The 13,528-nt window shown below is 42.1% G+C and overlaps 1 protein-coding gene across 1 annotated transcript in view; it reads right to left on the bottom strand.

Annotated features, from left to right (window-relative positions):
* Positions 1–2,105: 2,105 nt before the first annotated feature.
* Positions 2,106–13,528, bottom strand: part of ASB11 (ankyrin repeat and SOCS box containing 11) — a 31,898-nt gene continuing 20,475 nt past the window's right edge. The window contains exons 6-8 of the mRNA XM_073616945.1: positions 10,400–10,534; positions 3,915–4,106; positions 2,106–2,499 (exon numbers count right to left, since the gene is read on the bottom strand). Coding sequence (XP_073473046.1) covers positions 2,375–2,499; positions 3,915–4,106; positions 10,400–10,534 — 452 coding nt within the window. The 3' untranslated portion in view covers positions 2,106–2,374. The remainder of the gene's footprint in view (positions 2,500–3,914; positions 4,107–10,399; positions 10,535–13,528) is intronic.

Below are 13,528 nucleotides of genomic sequence, written 5' to 3'. Positions count from 1 at the left end.
GCAATTCAGATCGAATTCCACATTTAACCCCTTAGGGATCATAACCTGAGTCTCATAACTCCACATGGATTCACGCTGGCTCAGTTGCCTGATGTAATTGCCCCCCCCTCCAATGTGGATTCACCTATTCTATGCCCCAAAATTTTAAACATCTGGGATTACGATCATGAAACATCCTAAGGTGTTTAGAAAAATTGTGTGTAATAAGTCCTCTCTTAATGTTGTTCACATGTTCAGCGATGCAGACTCCCATAGGTCTTGAAGTCCTACCTATGTATTGGAGTCCGCAGTCGCATTCCAACATGTACTTTAATTATTCTTTTGTTAATTTTTGTTATTGTATGGTTTTTTTGCATGTATGGTTGTATTACACACAGAGATGGCAGCGGGAGACTACTTCCTTTATGGTTATTTTTATTTTTAGTATGTATATCTAGTCAATATATTTACCCTATTTGGGGTACATATAATATAATTTTTAATATTTCTATAGTATGGCTGAACATTGTTCTTTTGTGGTGGTGTTCCCGTGTCTACATACTAGGAGGTCTATTATTTGACTTCCGGTTCCGCCACCTAGTTTTTATACAGGGTTTGTCTGTTTTTATATAGGACGGGTTATTGATAGGGTCCGGTTGCTAAGGAAGCCGTCCGTTCTTTACAAAGGCTGCCGGGTGACTGTCAGGCTCCAACCCTCACTGAGGAAGTCAATACGATGTAAGGCCGCGTACAGGGGGAGGAGCTACGATACGGATGTCACCCGCTGCCAGACTGTGTGTGTCGGCACTGCATTGTACTGCAGTCCGACGTTTTAATCTTTTATCATCAGCACTTGTGAGCGCCTGTTTTTTATAACAAGTGACTGGATTTTTTTCAATAAACGGATTACTCTTAGATAGTTTTCCTTATATATTTTTTATATTTGACATCTTGGAGCAGTCTTTGTGTATACTTGGATCTGGAAGCTCATATCCCTGGGGTCTCTCTGTCGGAAGGCTGGCTCATCCCTTTGGATACATCCTCAGACTGCAGTGTTCCTCTTCAGTGACATCACCAAGGAGATCGTCATCCCCCTGGGGATACACGTGAGTTTGACCCCAGCTGTTCAGAGGTCCACTTTCTCTGGTAAGCACAATTGGATACTGCATGCAAGATTGTTTCTCTGGTCGTTGGAAGTTTTATGTGGACCTGCCTTGATTGACTATTGGGGATTCGTCCATTTTATTAATTGCGCTGCACTTACCCCCTTTTACTTTAGTGATTTACTACTACTGTACTGGAGCCAGAGACACCAACACTAGTATTTTCATTAGTAGTTCAGCAATAATAGCTCCATATTTTTCACTACAACTGTCCTAGAGAAGTACAATTTTACTGTGATGTGTAATTTGTATTGGTCACTGCAGCCTCTGAAAAAAGATAAAATGATGGGGTACATTTGAATAGGTATTTTTCATGTAAAATAGCCTGCAGCCTCCCGGGGCTTTGTTTATATTGTGCTTTGTTTCTATTGCGCTTTGTTTTGAACAATGTTTATGTATACCACCAGAGGGCACTGTGGACAGACACAGATTTGAATGAGCCTCCTGAAATTGATTGAAACACAGCTCTAGGAGGCTGCAGTGTTCTGTCAGATTAGGCGACCTGTCAGATTTCCTAACGGAAGTGAGGTTCCGTCACGACCATCTTGGTACACCCCGCACTCACCCACACTAAGCCTACAGTCTGAAGTTGCCAAGCGGACATCTTTTTACACCCACCAAAATCTTGCATTTCACACTTATTTTTATCACTAAACTGAGCTTATATCGTCAAATACAGTATTTAGAACTCTGTGACACTGTTTTAATGTTGAATCTTAAAAGTAGCAGCAAGCCTGCTGATCTCTCATGTTTACTAATCTGACAGAAGACTGCTGCTTTTAAAATTCAACATCAAAACAGTGTCACGGACTTCTAAATACTGTATTTCACGATATAAGCTCAGTTTAGTGGTAAAAATAGGTGTAAAATGCAAGACTTTGGTGGGTGCAAAAAGATGTCCGCTTAGTGACTTCAGACTGTAGGCTTACTGCGGCTGAGTGCGGGGTGTACCAAGATGGCCGTGACGGAACGTCACTTCCATTACAAGTTTTGACGGGTCGCCTAATCTTACGGAACATAGGCCATGCTGTTGAAAACAGTAAATGAAAGATAAAGTGCAGTTATGCTTTCAGTTAAAATGAAATATCATTTACAATAGTGTTTTAGTTGATGTGATCACAATATTAAGTCTCTAAATTAGAGAACTAATTTTCAAAATGAATAAAATCATTATCAGCTGTGGCTACTGCATCAATGGGATTAGAAAAATGGGGTAATGCCAGTTTGAAGTTCTATCGATATAGTAGAAATTGCATTAGTCTGTTAGGTAACTGAAGCCTGGGCACCACTTGCAGACAGGAAGAACCCAACAATTTTCGAATGCTGAGCCGACACAGCTGAGCCAAGGAAGCTGGACCTAGAAAAAAAAAAAAAACATTGACAATAATATCATTTTAGAAGGTAGGGAATAGTTTTCCTTATCATGTATCCTACCTCACACTATAAAAAATGCGTCTTTATTGATGTCTGCTTTAATGTTGGTAATGCCCCCTTCCCATTTCATGGACAACATCACACTCCAAAACATGGAAATCTCCACAGCAATGAATCAACAATTTCTATTGCTGGGTTACCATTAGAAATATTGGGCTCCATTCACAAAAGCTGACCGCATGCGGTATTAAGGTGTTTCTAGGTGATCCTAAAAAATGTCAATTCACTATTGCTTTATGCGGCATTTACCGCATAAAGCAATATGGTCAGTAAATATCGCATAAAAAAGGAGTTAAAGTCAATTTACAAAAGGAAATTAAAAAAAAAAAAAAAAAATCTATGCAGTAAATAAGTAGTGGTCCCAGCATGTGATAGTTAAGGAACCGGCAGCCGCCGGCATCCTTAACAACCAGTAAACAACATGGTTGGGGAGGTGCTGTTAGCTACTGACAGCTTAATGTAAAGAAAAGAATTGACAGCATTAAAAAAATCACTGAAAAACATTGTAGGGTCGTCCTTTCAGGTCTGGTATGGATTCTGAGAGGACCCCTATGCCAAAATGTAAGAAAAAAAAGATGGCATGGTGTTCCCCCCAAAATCCATACTGGCTCTATACCAGAGCATTCAGCCCGGCAGGCCAGGAAAGGGGGGGGGGACGAGCGAGCAACCCCTCCCTCCTGAACCATACCAGGGCACAGCCTTAACATATGGGGGAGTGCTCCCCCCCCCCCCCCACAAAGCACCTTGTCCCCATGTTGATTGTCTTTATTGATGTCTGCTTCAATGTTGGTAATGCCCCCTTCATATTTCATTGACAACATCACACTCCAAAACATGGGGTGACACTAAAACAAGAAGTGAGGTGAAATCTCCACAGCAATGAATCAACAATTTCTATTGCTAGGTTCCCATTAGAAATATTGGGCTTTATTCACAAAAGCTGATCGCATGCGGTATTTAGGTGTTTTCCCAAATATCACATGATCCTAAAAAATGTCAATTCACTATTGAGGGGGGCCCCAGATCCCGCCCCCCTCATGCGAATGAGTAGGGGTACATAATATTCCTACTCATTCACCAAAAAAGTGGTAAAAGTGAATAAAAATCGTGGCGGCGGCAGAGCTGTCATCATGAATGACATTGGATCTACACCAGGGGACAATTTTTTATTTTTAATAAAGGACTTGTCAAAACCCTTGTGTTTTTATTCACTTTTATCACTTTTTTGGTGAATGAGTAGGGGTACTGCGTACTCATTCACATGGGGGGGCAGGATCTGGGTGCCCCTTCTGCACTTAATCCAAATCTAAAAGTTTGGTACCATTTTATTATGAATACCTTCTGCGATGAGCAATGTTCTTTCTACTGCACTCCTGGGTGCTGCCAGTTCTATGGGGTATTTTCCTTCCATGTTTTTACTCTTCACATTGGCCCCATAGTCAATAAGCAACTTGACAATCTCTTCACTTGATTTGCGAGCAGCAGCATGGAGAGGTGTGTCTAAGAGTTTCCCGTGGTTCACATCTGCACCTAGACAGACAATAAAATAGGTTTCATGAATACATCTGTGTTTGCCTGGCTATACTTGATAATGGAGCTACCAGGCCAACATCATGTGTAGGAGTGAGCTGCTCATATGGCCAAATCTTACCAATGACATTTAGTACCTTCATCAAATAGGGTTGATTCACTAAGGAAATTGAGACCATTCACATATGAAAGTTCAGTTTGCAAAGTGAATGTTCAATTAGATTAGTAGATAAAGTCAAACTATGTTTGCTTCAGTTACCCAATCACAAGCAAGCAAAAATGTGCATATATACACACTACTGTTCAAAAGTTTTCAGCGGGTGTGAAAAAATAGAAAATAAGAATGCTTTCTGAAATAGAAGTGTTAATAGTTTATTTTTTATAAATTAATAAAATGGAAAGTAATTGAACAGACGAGAGATCCAAATCAAATCAATATTTGGTGTGACCATCCTTTGCCTTTAAAACAGCATTGATTCCTCTAAGTACACTTGCTCTAAGTAACTTTTTCTTCGAAAGGAAAGGTAGGTTGCTCCAAACATCTTGGAGAACCAACTACGGATCCTCTGTGGATGTAGGCTGCCTCAGATCCTTCTGTCTCTTCATGTAGTTGCAGACAGACTCAATGATGTTGAGTCTGGGGTTAAACCATAACTTCCAAGACTTGTTCTTCTTTACACTGAAGATAGCTCTTAATTACATTGGCTGTATGTTTGGAGTCAATGTACTGCTACAGAATAAATTTGGGGCCAATCACATGCCTCTTTGATGGTATGGCATGATGGATAAGTATCTCAGCATTGTGGACACAATAAATCCTGACCAAATTTCAAATCCCATTTGCAGAAATGCAGCCCCAAACTCGTAAGAAACCTCCACCATGCTTCATTACCTGCAGACACTCATAATTGTACCACTCTCCAGCCAAACAGGCAATCAAATCTCCTCCTGCTACAGCCAAATATTTCAAATTTTTTTTATTTATCAGTGCAGAGCACCTGATGACATTTTTCTGCAGTTCCCAGTTCCTGTGCATATTCGAGTCACTTAGCCTTGTTTCTACATCGGAGGAATGGATTTTTTGCCACAATTCTTCTATGAAGATCACTTCTAGTCAGACTTTAGATAGATGGGTATACCTGGGTCCTACTGGTTTCTGCCATTTCTGTGCTGATGGTACTGCTGGACATCTTTCAATGTCAAAGAGAAGTAAGTATAATGTATCTGTCATCTGCTGCATTAAATATGCTTGGCCGACCACTGCATCTGCAGACCTCAGCATTGCCCTTTTTTTGTGCTTCTTAAAAAGAGCTTAAAACAGCATATCTTGTGTAGCCTTCAAAGGCCTAATGGTGACCTCCAGAGTCAGGGATAGCTGGCATCCGTCTTTGTAGAGTGGGTTACAAGGCATGGTGGGTGTGACATGAGATGGAGTGATGGGTGCCAGACACTTTTTGAATGCAAAAGAGATTTATTGTCTCTTAACCTCCCTGGCGGTTTTCCTGAGTGTTAAATTTCAGCACCATTAGCGGTAACCCCGAGCCACACTCAGGATCCTGGTGCGCTATACTTACCTTGTCCATTAGATCCTGCGATGTCCCCCTGCTGTGTCTGTGGGCTCCGCCCGATGTCCCATGTGCCGTGCTCCTTTCCCTGCGAACATCGCAACGTACGGGGGGTGGGGGGGGGAGCCTGGCGGCAAATTCAAAAAAGTGAAAATTCATAACACATACAGTTCACTGTAATCTTACAGATTACAGTACTGTATGAAATAATTTCATATCCCTTTTGTCCCCAGTGCTTTGTCCAGTGCCCTGCGTGCAGTTTTATATTATATATACTGTTTTTTCTGCCTGGAAACTGGAGATTGTCCATGGCAACCAGAAAGTGTCCCTTTATGTCAAAAGTGGTTTTAGACCAGCTAGAAAACAGTGATAGTAAATTAGAACACTTGCAGAATTGAGCAATAGTGAATTGTGGGGAAATGTATTTTATTATTATTATATTATTTTTTTTTTTTAATTATTTATATTTATTTAATATAATTTATGATTTTGTGTTTCAAACTTCATCATACCCGGGATATCTACTAGACTCTTGGTGGACAGATTTAAGTGTGTTATTGCTAAGAATTACAGGCCTACAATATAAAACGCCAAATTTCAATGCAAAATAATTATACCGCTTTGAGACGCAAAAATCTGAAATAATCACACCGCAAGGGAGGTTAACAAAATGGTGGGAAAGAGGGTTAGGGCCAGGACACCCTTGAGTAGATGCAATGATAATTGGCAGACTCCAAGACTTCTATTGGCAGACTAAAGGCCTCCAGCCGGATACTACTTCTGTATAGGTAGGACTGCTGTCTCCTATGGCAACAAATATTGTAACAGTCACTAACGGTAGTTGTATTTAACTATTGGCAACACAGAATAGTTCTTCTCTTACGCTACAGTCTCTCACTGTAGACTTTTACTCACTGAGCTCCCAGTCTTTCACTAGACTTCCAGATCCAATCGCCACTGAATCTCCTGAGCTCCTCCACAGCTAGCACGCTGTATACTCCTCAAGCGTCACCCCTGCTATCCTGCTAGGTCCCTAGCTTGGCACTCGGTGATCCCCAAGCGTCACCCCTGCTGTCCTGCTGGGTCCCTGGCTTGGCACTTGATGCTCCTCAAGCGTCACCCCTGCTGCCCTACTGGGTCCCTGGCTTTCCCCCTTCTTCACCGTGCCTGGCTGGTGAGAAGACTGCACGGGTACTGGCTCCAGCTTACTCACTGTAGTCTCCGGTAACAAGGTGAATGGTCCCTTAGTGGCGACAGCTTCCCCACTACACCTCCGACCACAACTGGTTCCCCATCCGGCTGAACCTTCACAACTCGGCTGGACTCCAATCCTGTTGTCCCAACCCGACACTGCTTCTCTTGCTCCTTGATAGGCCTCAGGCAGCCTAGCAGCCAGGTGTCCCAGGGATAGGCCTCTGGCTTGGCCTAGCAACCCGAAGCGACATAAGACAGCCGTCCAGGTGGCACAGAACACTGACCACCTGACTCCACCCAATTAAATAGGCTCTCCCAGCAGACCAAGGGACTAAAGAAACCCCTGCCAATTGGCTGAGACACCCCATCCATTCATACTCTAACCTTGCTAAGGCCCCTGTCATTCTAACGTCACCAACATAGTGCCACACAGTGACAGAAGAGAAAATGTGCAGCAATTCCAGAATTAGAGGCGAATCAATTGATCTTCTAACAATTAGCCAGGAAAATAACCACCTGGCAAACTAAATTTCTTAGCAACCCTGCCTAAACACTACGATGCTACACTTAAAACCCCAGTCAGCTTTGAAATCTTTACCTGGGAGAGGCATTGCTGATGCAGTATAACTACCTTGTGTTTTGTTGCTGTGCTCAGTCTTGCCAAGGTGTATGACCTGTGACATGAAACAGTCTTCCACAACCTCACCTTAGTAGCACCGTCTGGCTGTTCATTGTCCAGTTTTAAGCTACACATCTGTTGCTGTTTAATTTAATGACTGTGTCTCAACCTACATATGATACTGATGATCATGAGCACCTGATTTGTACAATTGGTTAACCTCCCTGGCGGTATGATTATTTCAGATTTTAGGTGCTGAAAGCGGTACCATTATTTTGCACAGAAATTTGGTGTTTTATATTGTAGGCCTGTAATTCTTAGGAATAGTTCACTTAAATCTGTCCAAACAAGAGTCTAGTAGACATCCCGGGTATGATAAAGTTTGAAAAACGAAATAAAAAATTATAATATAATAAATAACTATAAATAATTATAACAAATAATAATATAATAATAATAAAAATTATATAATAATGTAATCAAATCAAAAACACTGAAATTTGCTCAGTTGCAGAATTGTAGCTTTTGTTACTTTTAGTGTTTGATGACAGATCTCCTCACAAATCACTATCGCTCAATTCTGCAAGTGATTATAATTTATTATCGCTTTTTTATAGCTGGTCTAAAACCACTTTTGATGTAAAGGGACAGTTTTGGTTGCTATGGACAATCTCCAGTTTCCTGGCAGAAAGAACAATTTTATATATATAAAACTGCATGCAGGACACTGGACAGACCACTAGGGACAAAGGGGATGTGTCATTATTTGATACAGTACTGTAATCTGTAAGATTACAGTATACTGTATCTGTACTGTGTGTTTCACTTTTGAATTTACCGCCAAACTCCGTCCCCGTGCGTCGCAACACTCGCAGGGAACGGAGCTCGGCACTGTGAATCGAGCGAGACACAGCGGCTCGCCGATCACAGCGGAGAGACATCGCAGGATCCAGGGGACAAGGTAAGTAAACTCTTCCTGGATCCTGCGATGCGATCCCGAGTCTGGCTCGGGGATACCGCTTTTGGTATGAAAAATCCACCCCGAGCCAGACTCGGGAATACCGCCAGGGAGGTTAATCATACACCCAACTCTAATCTAAATCTAAAATTTGTGCGATCCAATATGTAGGACGCGCAACCAGGAGGCTTCAGGACCGGTTGCACGATCACGTCTATGACACAGAGAAGAAACACAATACTAAAATGGCCAAACACTTTAATGGGGTCCATGGAGGTGACACCACATTGTTGCAAATTCCAGGGAGTTTAATCACCTAATTAAATAATTAACTACATGTCGTGTTACGACATATAAAAGGTGTACAGTGATTGTTTATGCATGGTTCTGACAAAGCATGCTACTCATGTGAAACGCGTTTCCTGCTTCCCCCTGCCTGTATACCATTGGATGCTGTTGTTTTTATCCTTTGGAACAAATCTTAATTGCATCATGTATGGGAGTGCTACCATCCTTCATTTTCTGGCGTGCACCCCTATCTATGAGCTTTTCACTCCTTTTTAGTTTGTCTAACCCACCTGGAGCAGCTGAACTCATTTGGATTACTGAATATATACACAATGATCAGCCATAATATTATGATGACCTATCTAATAAGTGGGTCCCCCTTTTTTCCACCAAAACAACTCTAGCCTGATGCTGCGTGGACGCCACTAAACCTCGGAAGGTATGCTGTGGTATCTGGTACCAAGCTGTCAGTAGCAGATTCTTTAAATCCTGTAAGTTGTGAGGTGGGGCATCCATGGATCTGACTTGTTTTTCCAGCACACCCCACAGATGCCTGATTGGAATATAATCTGGAGAATTTGGAGGCCAAGTCAAAACCTCAAACTTGTTGTTGTGTTCCTCAAACCTTTTTTGAACTACTTTTGCAGTGTGACAGGGCACATTATCCTGCTGAAAGAGGCCACTGGCATCAAGGAATACAGTTTCCATGAAGGGGTATACTTGGTCAGCAAGAATGTTTAGGTAGGTGGTATGTGTCAAGTAACATCCACATGAATGACAGGACAAAGGAATCCCAGCAAAACTTTGCCCAAGGCATCACACTGCCTCTGCCAGCTAGTTTCTTTCCATAGTGTATTCTGGTGTCATCTCTTCCTCAGGTAAGTGCCGCACATACACATGGCCATCCACATGATGTAAAAGAAAACATGATTTGTCAGAAAAGGTCACCTTCTTCCATTGCTTGGTGGTCCAGTTCTAATGCTCATGTGCTCATTGTAGGTGCTTTTGATTGTGGACACGGGTCAGCATGGCTGACCGGTCTGCAGCTATGCTCCCCATACACAACAAACTGCGATGGCCATTTTTCTGCATTTAACACATTAACTGCAGGGACAAACAACCTCCCCACTGTGTGCACACATCAGTGGCAGATGGTGTTTTTTTTTTTTTTGTTTTTTTTTTACTCGATTAACCGGGGGGGTGGGATGTCTGAGTGCATTGTTTGACCCCCCATTCGCTATTGTCACAAAACTGCGTGGGCTCGAGGCTCAGTGCTCTGTGCCCCGAGACCACCCTTTTTTGAAGCCTATTAGAGCCTCTGGTTCTAATCACATGCCTCAAAAATAAAAAAAAAAACCATTGGAATTGTCTGGTACCCCACATGTAGATTAAGGGGGTGGATGAATGGATGGGGGGGGGGGGCACCCCTGCGCCCTGTATTATGGGCCACCACTGGCACACATATATATTAACGTGTGGCATTGCACTGTAAACTGAAGGAAGCAAGACAAAGGGGAAAATAAAATTCAATGTGCTGGATTTTTGTTAGCCCTGGACTGTGTGCAATGATCATCACTGTGACTTCTGTAGAACTGTAAAGACATCATATAGCTACAGAGCAGTGATTGCACTTGCTCACAATTATCTTCATAAATAATCACAGCATTACCCAATTCAAGAAGCTTTCTAGCACAGTCAGCTTTCTGGTAGGCACAGGCTAAATACAGTGGAGTACCAATGTTCTGTAGTTCTTTATCAATGTCTGCTCCATATGAGATTAACATTTCTGCACATTCCCGGTGACCTGGTGATGAAGAAAATAATATTAGGCAGAAAGTATGAAATATGTTGCCTAACAAAATAATATTCATACCCAAAATTAAAGATACCAACATTAACTAGTATGTTATGAACAAGACTTTATCAACCATGATCATCTCCTTCCACAAGCACCTACCAATCACTAAATGCATCTAGAGTAGAATTTCCTATATACTGTACTGTATACTGAACATCTTCTAACAATATCTCCAGTAGGAGGGGGTTGGATCCTGGCCATACATTATAAAATTTTCTTTTAGATTTACCAAAACCATATAAAATAAGGTCAGACCCAAACACTACATGGTTGAAGGTAAATCTAAAGAAAATTGAAAATTGAAGAGCTTAGGTTAGCCATAGGTAGACATCCTATTATATGCAGTAGTTCTAATTTAAGCATCACTTGTGATGATTAGAATACCTAGGATCTCCCTCGGGCTTATGGCCAGTACGCACAATCCGAAAATTGGATGAAAAATAGCGCTTTTGAATCGATCGTACAATAATCGGATTGTTAGTACACAACTTTTGAGAGCCGATCTCAACAGTTCATCCGATAGGACAAACACGAACATTTTTCTTGTATGATACCAGATCGTACAATTTTTGTTTAATCAGTACAGTTGTCGTCCGAAAATACAATACAAATACACTACAACACGAGACATCACTTTCGATTCTTTATTCTGTTGTACAAAAATTTTCGTAACTTTGGTAACGTCTCCTTTTCGATTTGTGACTAGCATGCAAAAAAAAAAAAAAATACGATCTGCAATCCAATTTTCGGATCGTGTGTATGGGCCATTAGGGGCTCCAGCTTATCACAGGAGCTCATTATTACACAAAGATTGTTAAACGTACTGTAAAATCTATAAGCAAACAGGGCTCGCTCCACCCTCTTCTATACAGGTAAGACCAGCCATGGAGAGCGAATTTCTTTCCTGCAACCACGGTTTGCAGGAAAGAAATTTGCTCGATTACACTATCAACACAGACATGGTGAGAGGGAATCCCTCCCACCAAGCCATTGTGTTCTCCCGGCGGAGGCGGCTCCCCCGCCGGGAGAAGACAGTGATTATCGCTAGCGGCTATAACAGTCGCTTGCAATAATCACATGTAAAATATGGCAGGGCTGGTTGTACCCAAGTTGATTGATCGATAAACTTGGGTACATTCTGCCTGCCCTTACATGGTTTGAATGCAAACCGTCTATGGTCGGCTTAAGGGTCAAAATACCACCTAGCTGGATCAAAGCAATGCTATTCCCATTAGTCTTGGAAGAAGTCTGTCCATACTGTATATGGCCAGTTCCACACACTGAATCAATGGTGACAAATCTACCCATCTTTATTAGACCCACTATAAGCTAAATAATAGATGCAGTAAAATATACAGTATCTCGCAAAAGTGAGTAAAGCCCTCACATGTTTGTAAAAACCTTTATTATATATTTTCCTATGACAACACTGAAGAAATGACACTTTGCTACAATGTAAAGTAGTGAGTGTACAGCTTGTATAACAGTGTAAATTTGCTGTCCCCTCAAAATAACTCAACACACAGCCATTAATGTCTAAACCACTGGCAACAAAAGTGAGTACACCCCTAAGTGAAAATGTCCAAATTGGGCCCAAAGTGTCAATATTTTGTGTGGTCACCATTATTTTCCAGCACTGCCTTAACCCATGGCATGGAGTTCACCAGAACTTCACAGGTTGCCACTGGAGTCCTCTTTTACTCCTCCATGGCGACATCATGGAACTGGTGGATGTTAGAAACCTTGTGCCCCTCCACCTTCCATTTGAGGATGCCCCACAGATGCTCAATAGAAATATTATGTTGGAATACTGCCATGTGGCCCAGTCTATGAAGGGAGGAGATCATGCTCTGCTTCAGTATGTCACAGTACATGTTGGCATTCATGGTTCCCTCAATAAACTGTAGCCCCCCAGTGCCAGCAGCACTCATGCAGCCCCAGACCATGACACTCCCACCACCATGCTTGACTGTAGGCAAGACACACTTGTCTTTGTACTCCTCACCTGGTTGTCGCCACACACGCTTGACACCATCTGAACCAAGTAAGTTTATCTTGGTCTCATCAGACCACAGGACATGGTTCCAGTAATCCATGTCCTTAGTCTGCTTGTCTTCAGCAAATTGTTTGTGGGCTTTCTTGTGCACCATCTATAGAAGAGGCTTCCTTCTGGGACGACAGCCATGCAGACCAATTTGATGCAGTGTGCGGTGTATGGTCTGAGCACTGACAGGCTGGCCCCCCACCCCTTCAACCTCTGCAGCAATGCTGGCAGCACTAATACGTCTATTTCCCAAAGACAACCTCTGGATATGACGCTGAGCACGTGCACTCAACTTCCATGGTTGACCATGGCGAGGCCTGTTCTGAGTGGAACCTGTCCTGTTAAACCACTGTATGGTCTTGGCCACCGCGCTGCAGCTCAGTTTCAGGGTCTTGGCAATCTTCTTATAGTCTAGGCCATCTTTATGCAGAGCAACATTTTTTTTTTTCAGATCCTCAGAGACTTCTTTGCCATGAGGTGCCACGTTGAACTTCCAGTGACCAGTATGAGAGAGTGAGAGAGATAACACCAAATTTAACACGCCTGCTCCCCATTCACACCTGAGACCTTGTAACACTAACGAGTCACATGACACCAGGGAGGGAAAAAGGCTAATTGGGCCCAATTTGGACATTTCCACTTGTACTCACTTTTATTGCCAGGGGTTTAGACATTAATAGCTGGGTGTTGAGTTATTTTGAGGAGACAGCAAATTTACACTGTTATACAAGCTGTGCACACACTACTTTACATTATAGCAAAGTGTAATTTTTTCAGTGTTGTCACATGAAAAGACATAATAAAATATTTACAAAAACGTGAGGGGTGTACTCACTTTTGTGAGATACTATATATGGCATAGTAAAAGTTGTAAAATCTTTGCATGTAAAATAAGT

This window comes from Aquarana catesbeiana, linkage group LG02 (genome assembly GCF_042186555.1).
Source record: "Aquarana catesbeiana isolate 2022-GZ linkage group LG02, ASM4218655v1, whole genome shotgun sequence".
In the NCBI taxonomy this organism is placed as follows: domain Eukaryota; kingdom Metazoa; phylum Chordata; class Amphibia; order Anura; family Ranidae; genus Aquarana; species Aquarana catesbeiana.
Note: the sequence above shows the minus strand (reverse complement) of the source record. Positions and strands in the feature narration are given on the sequence as shown.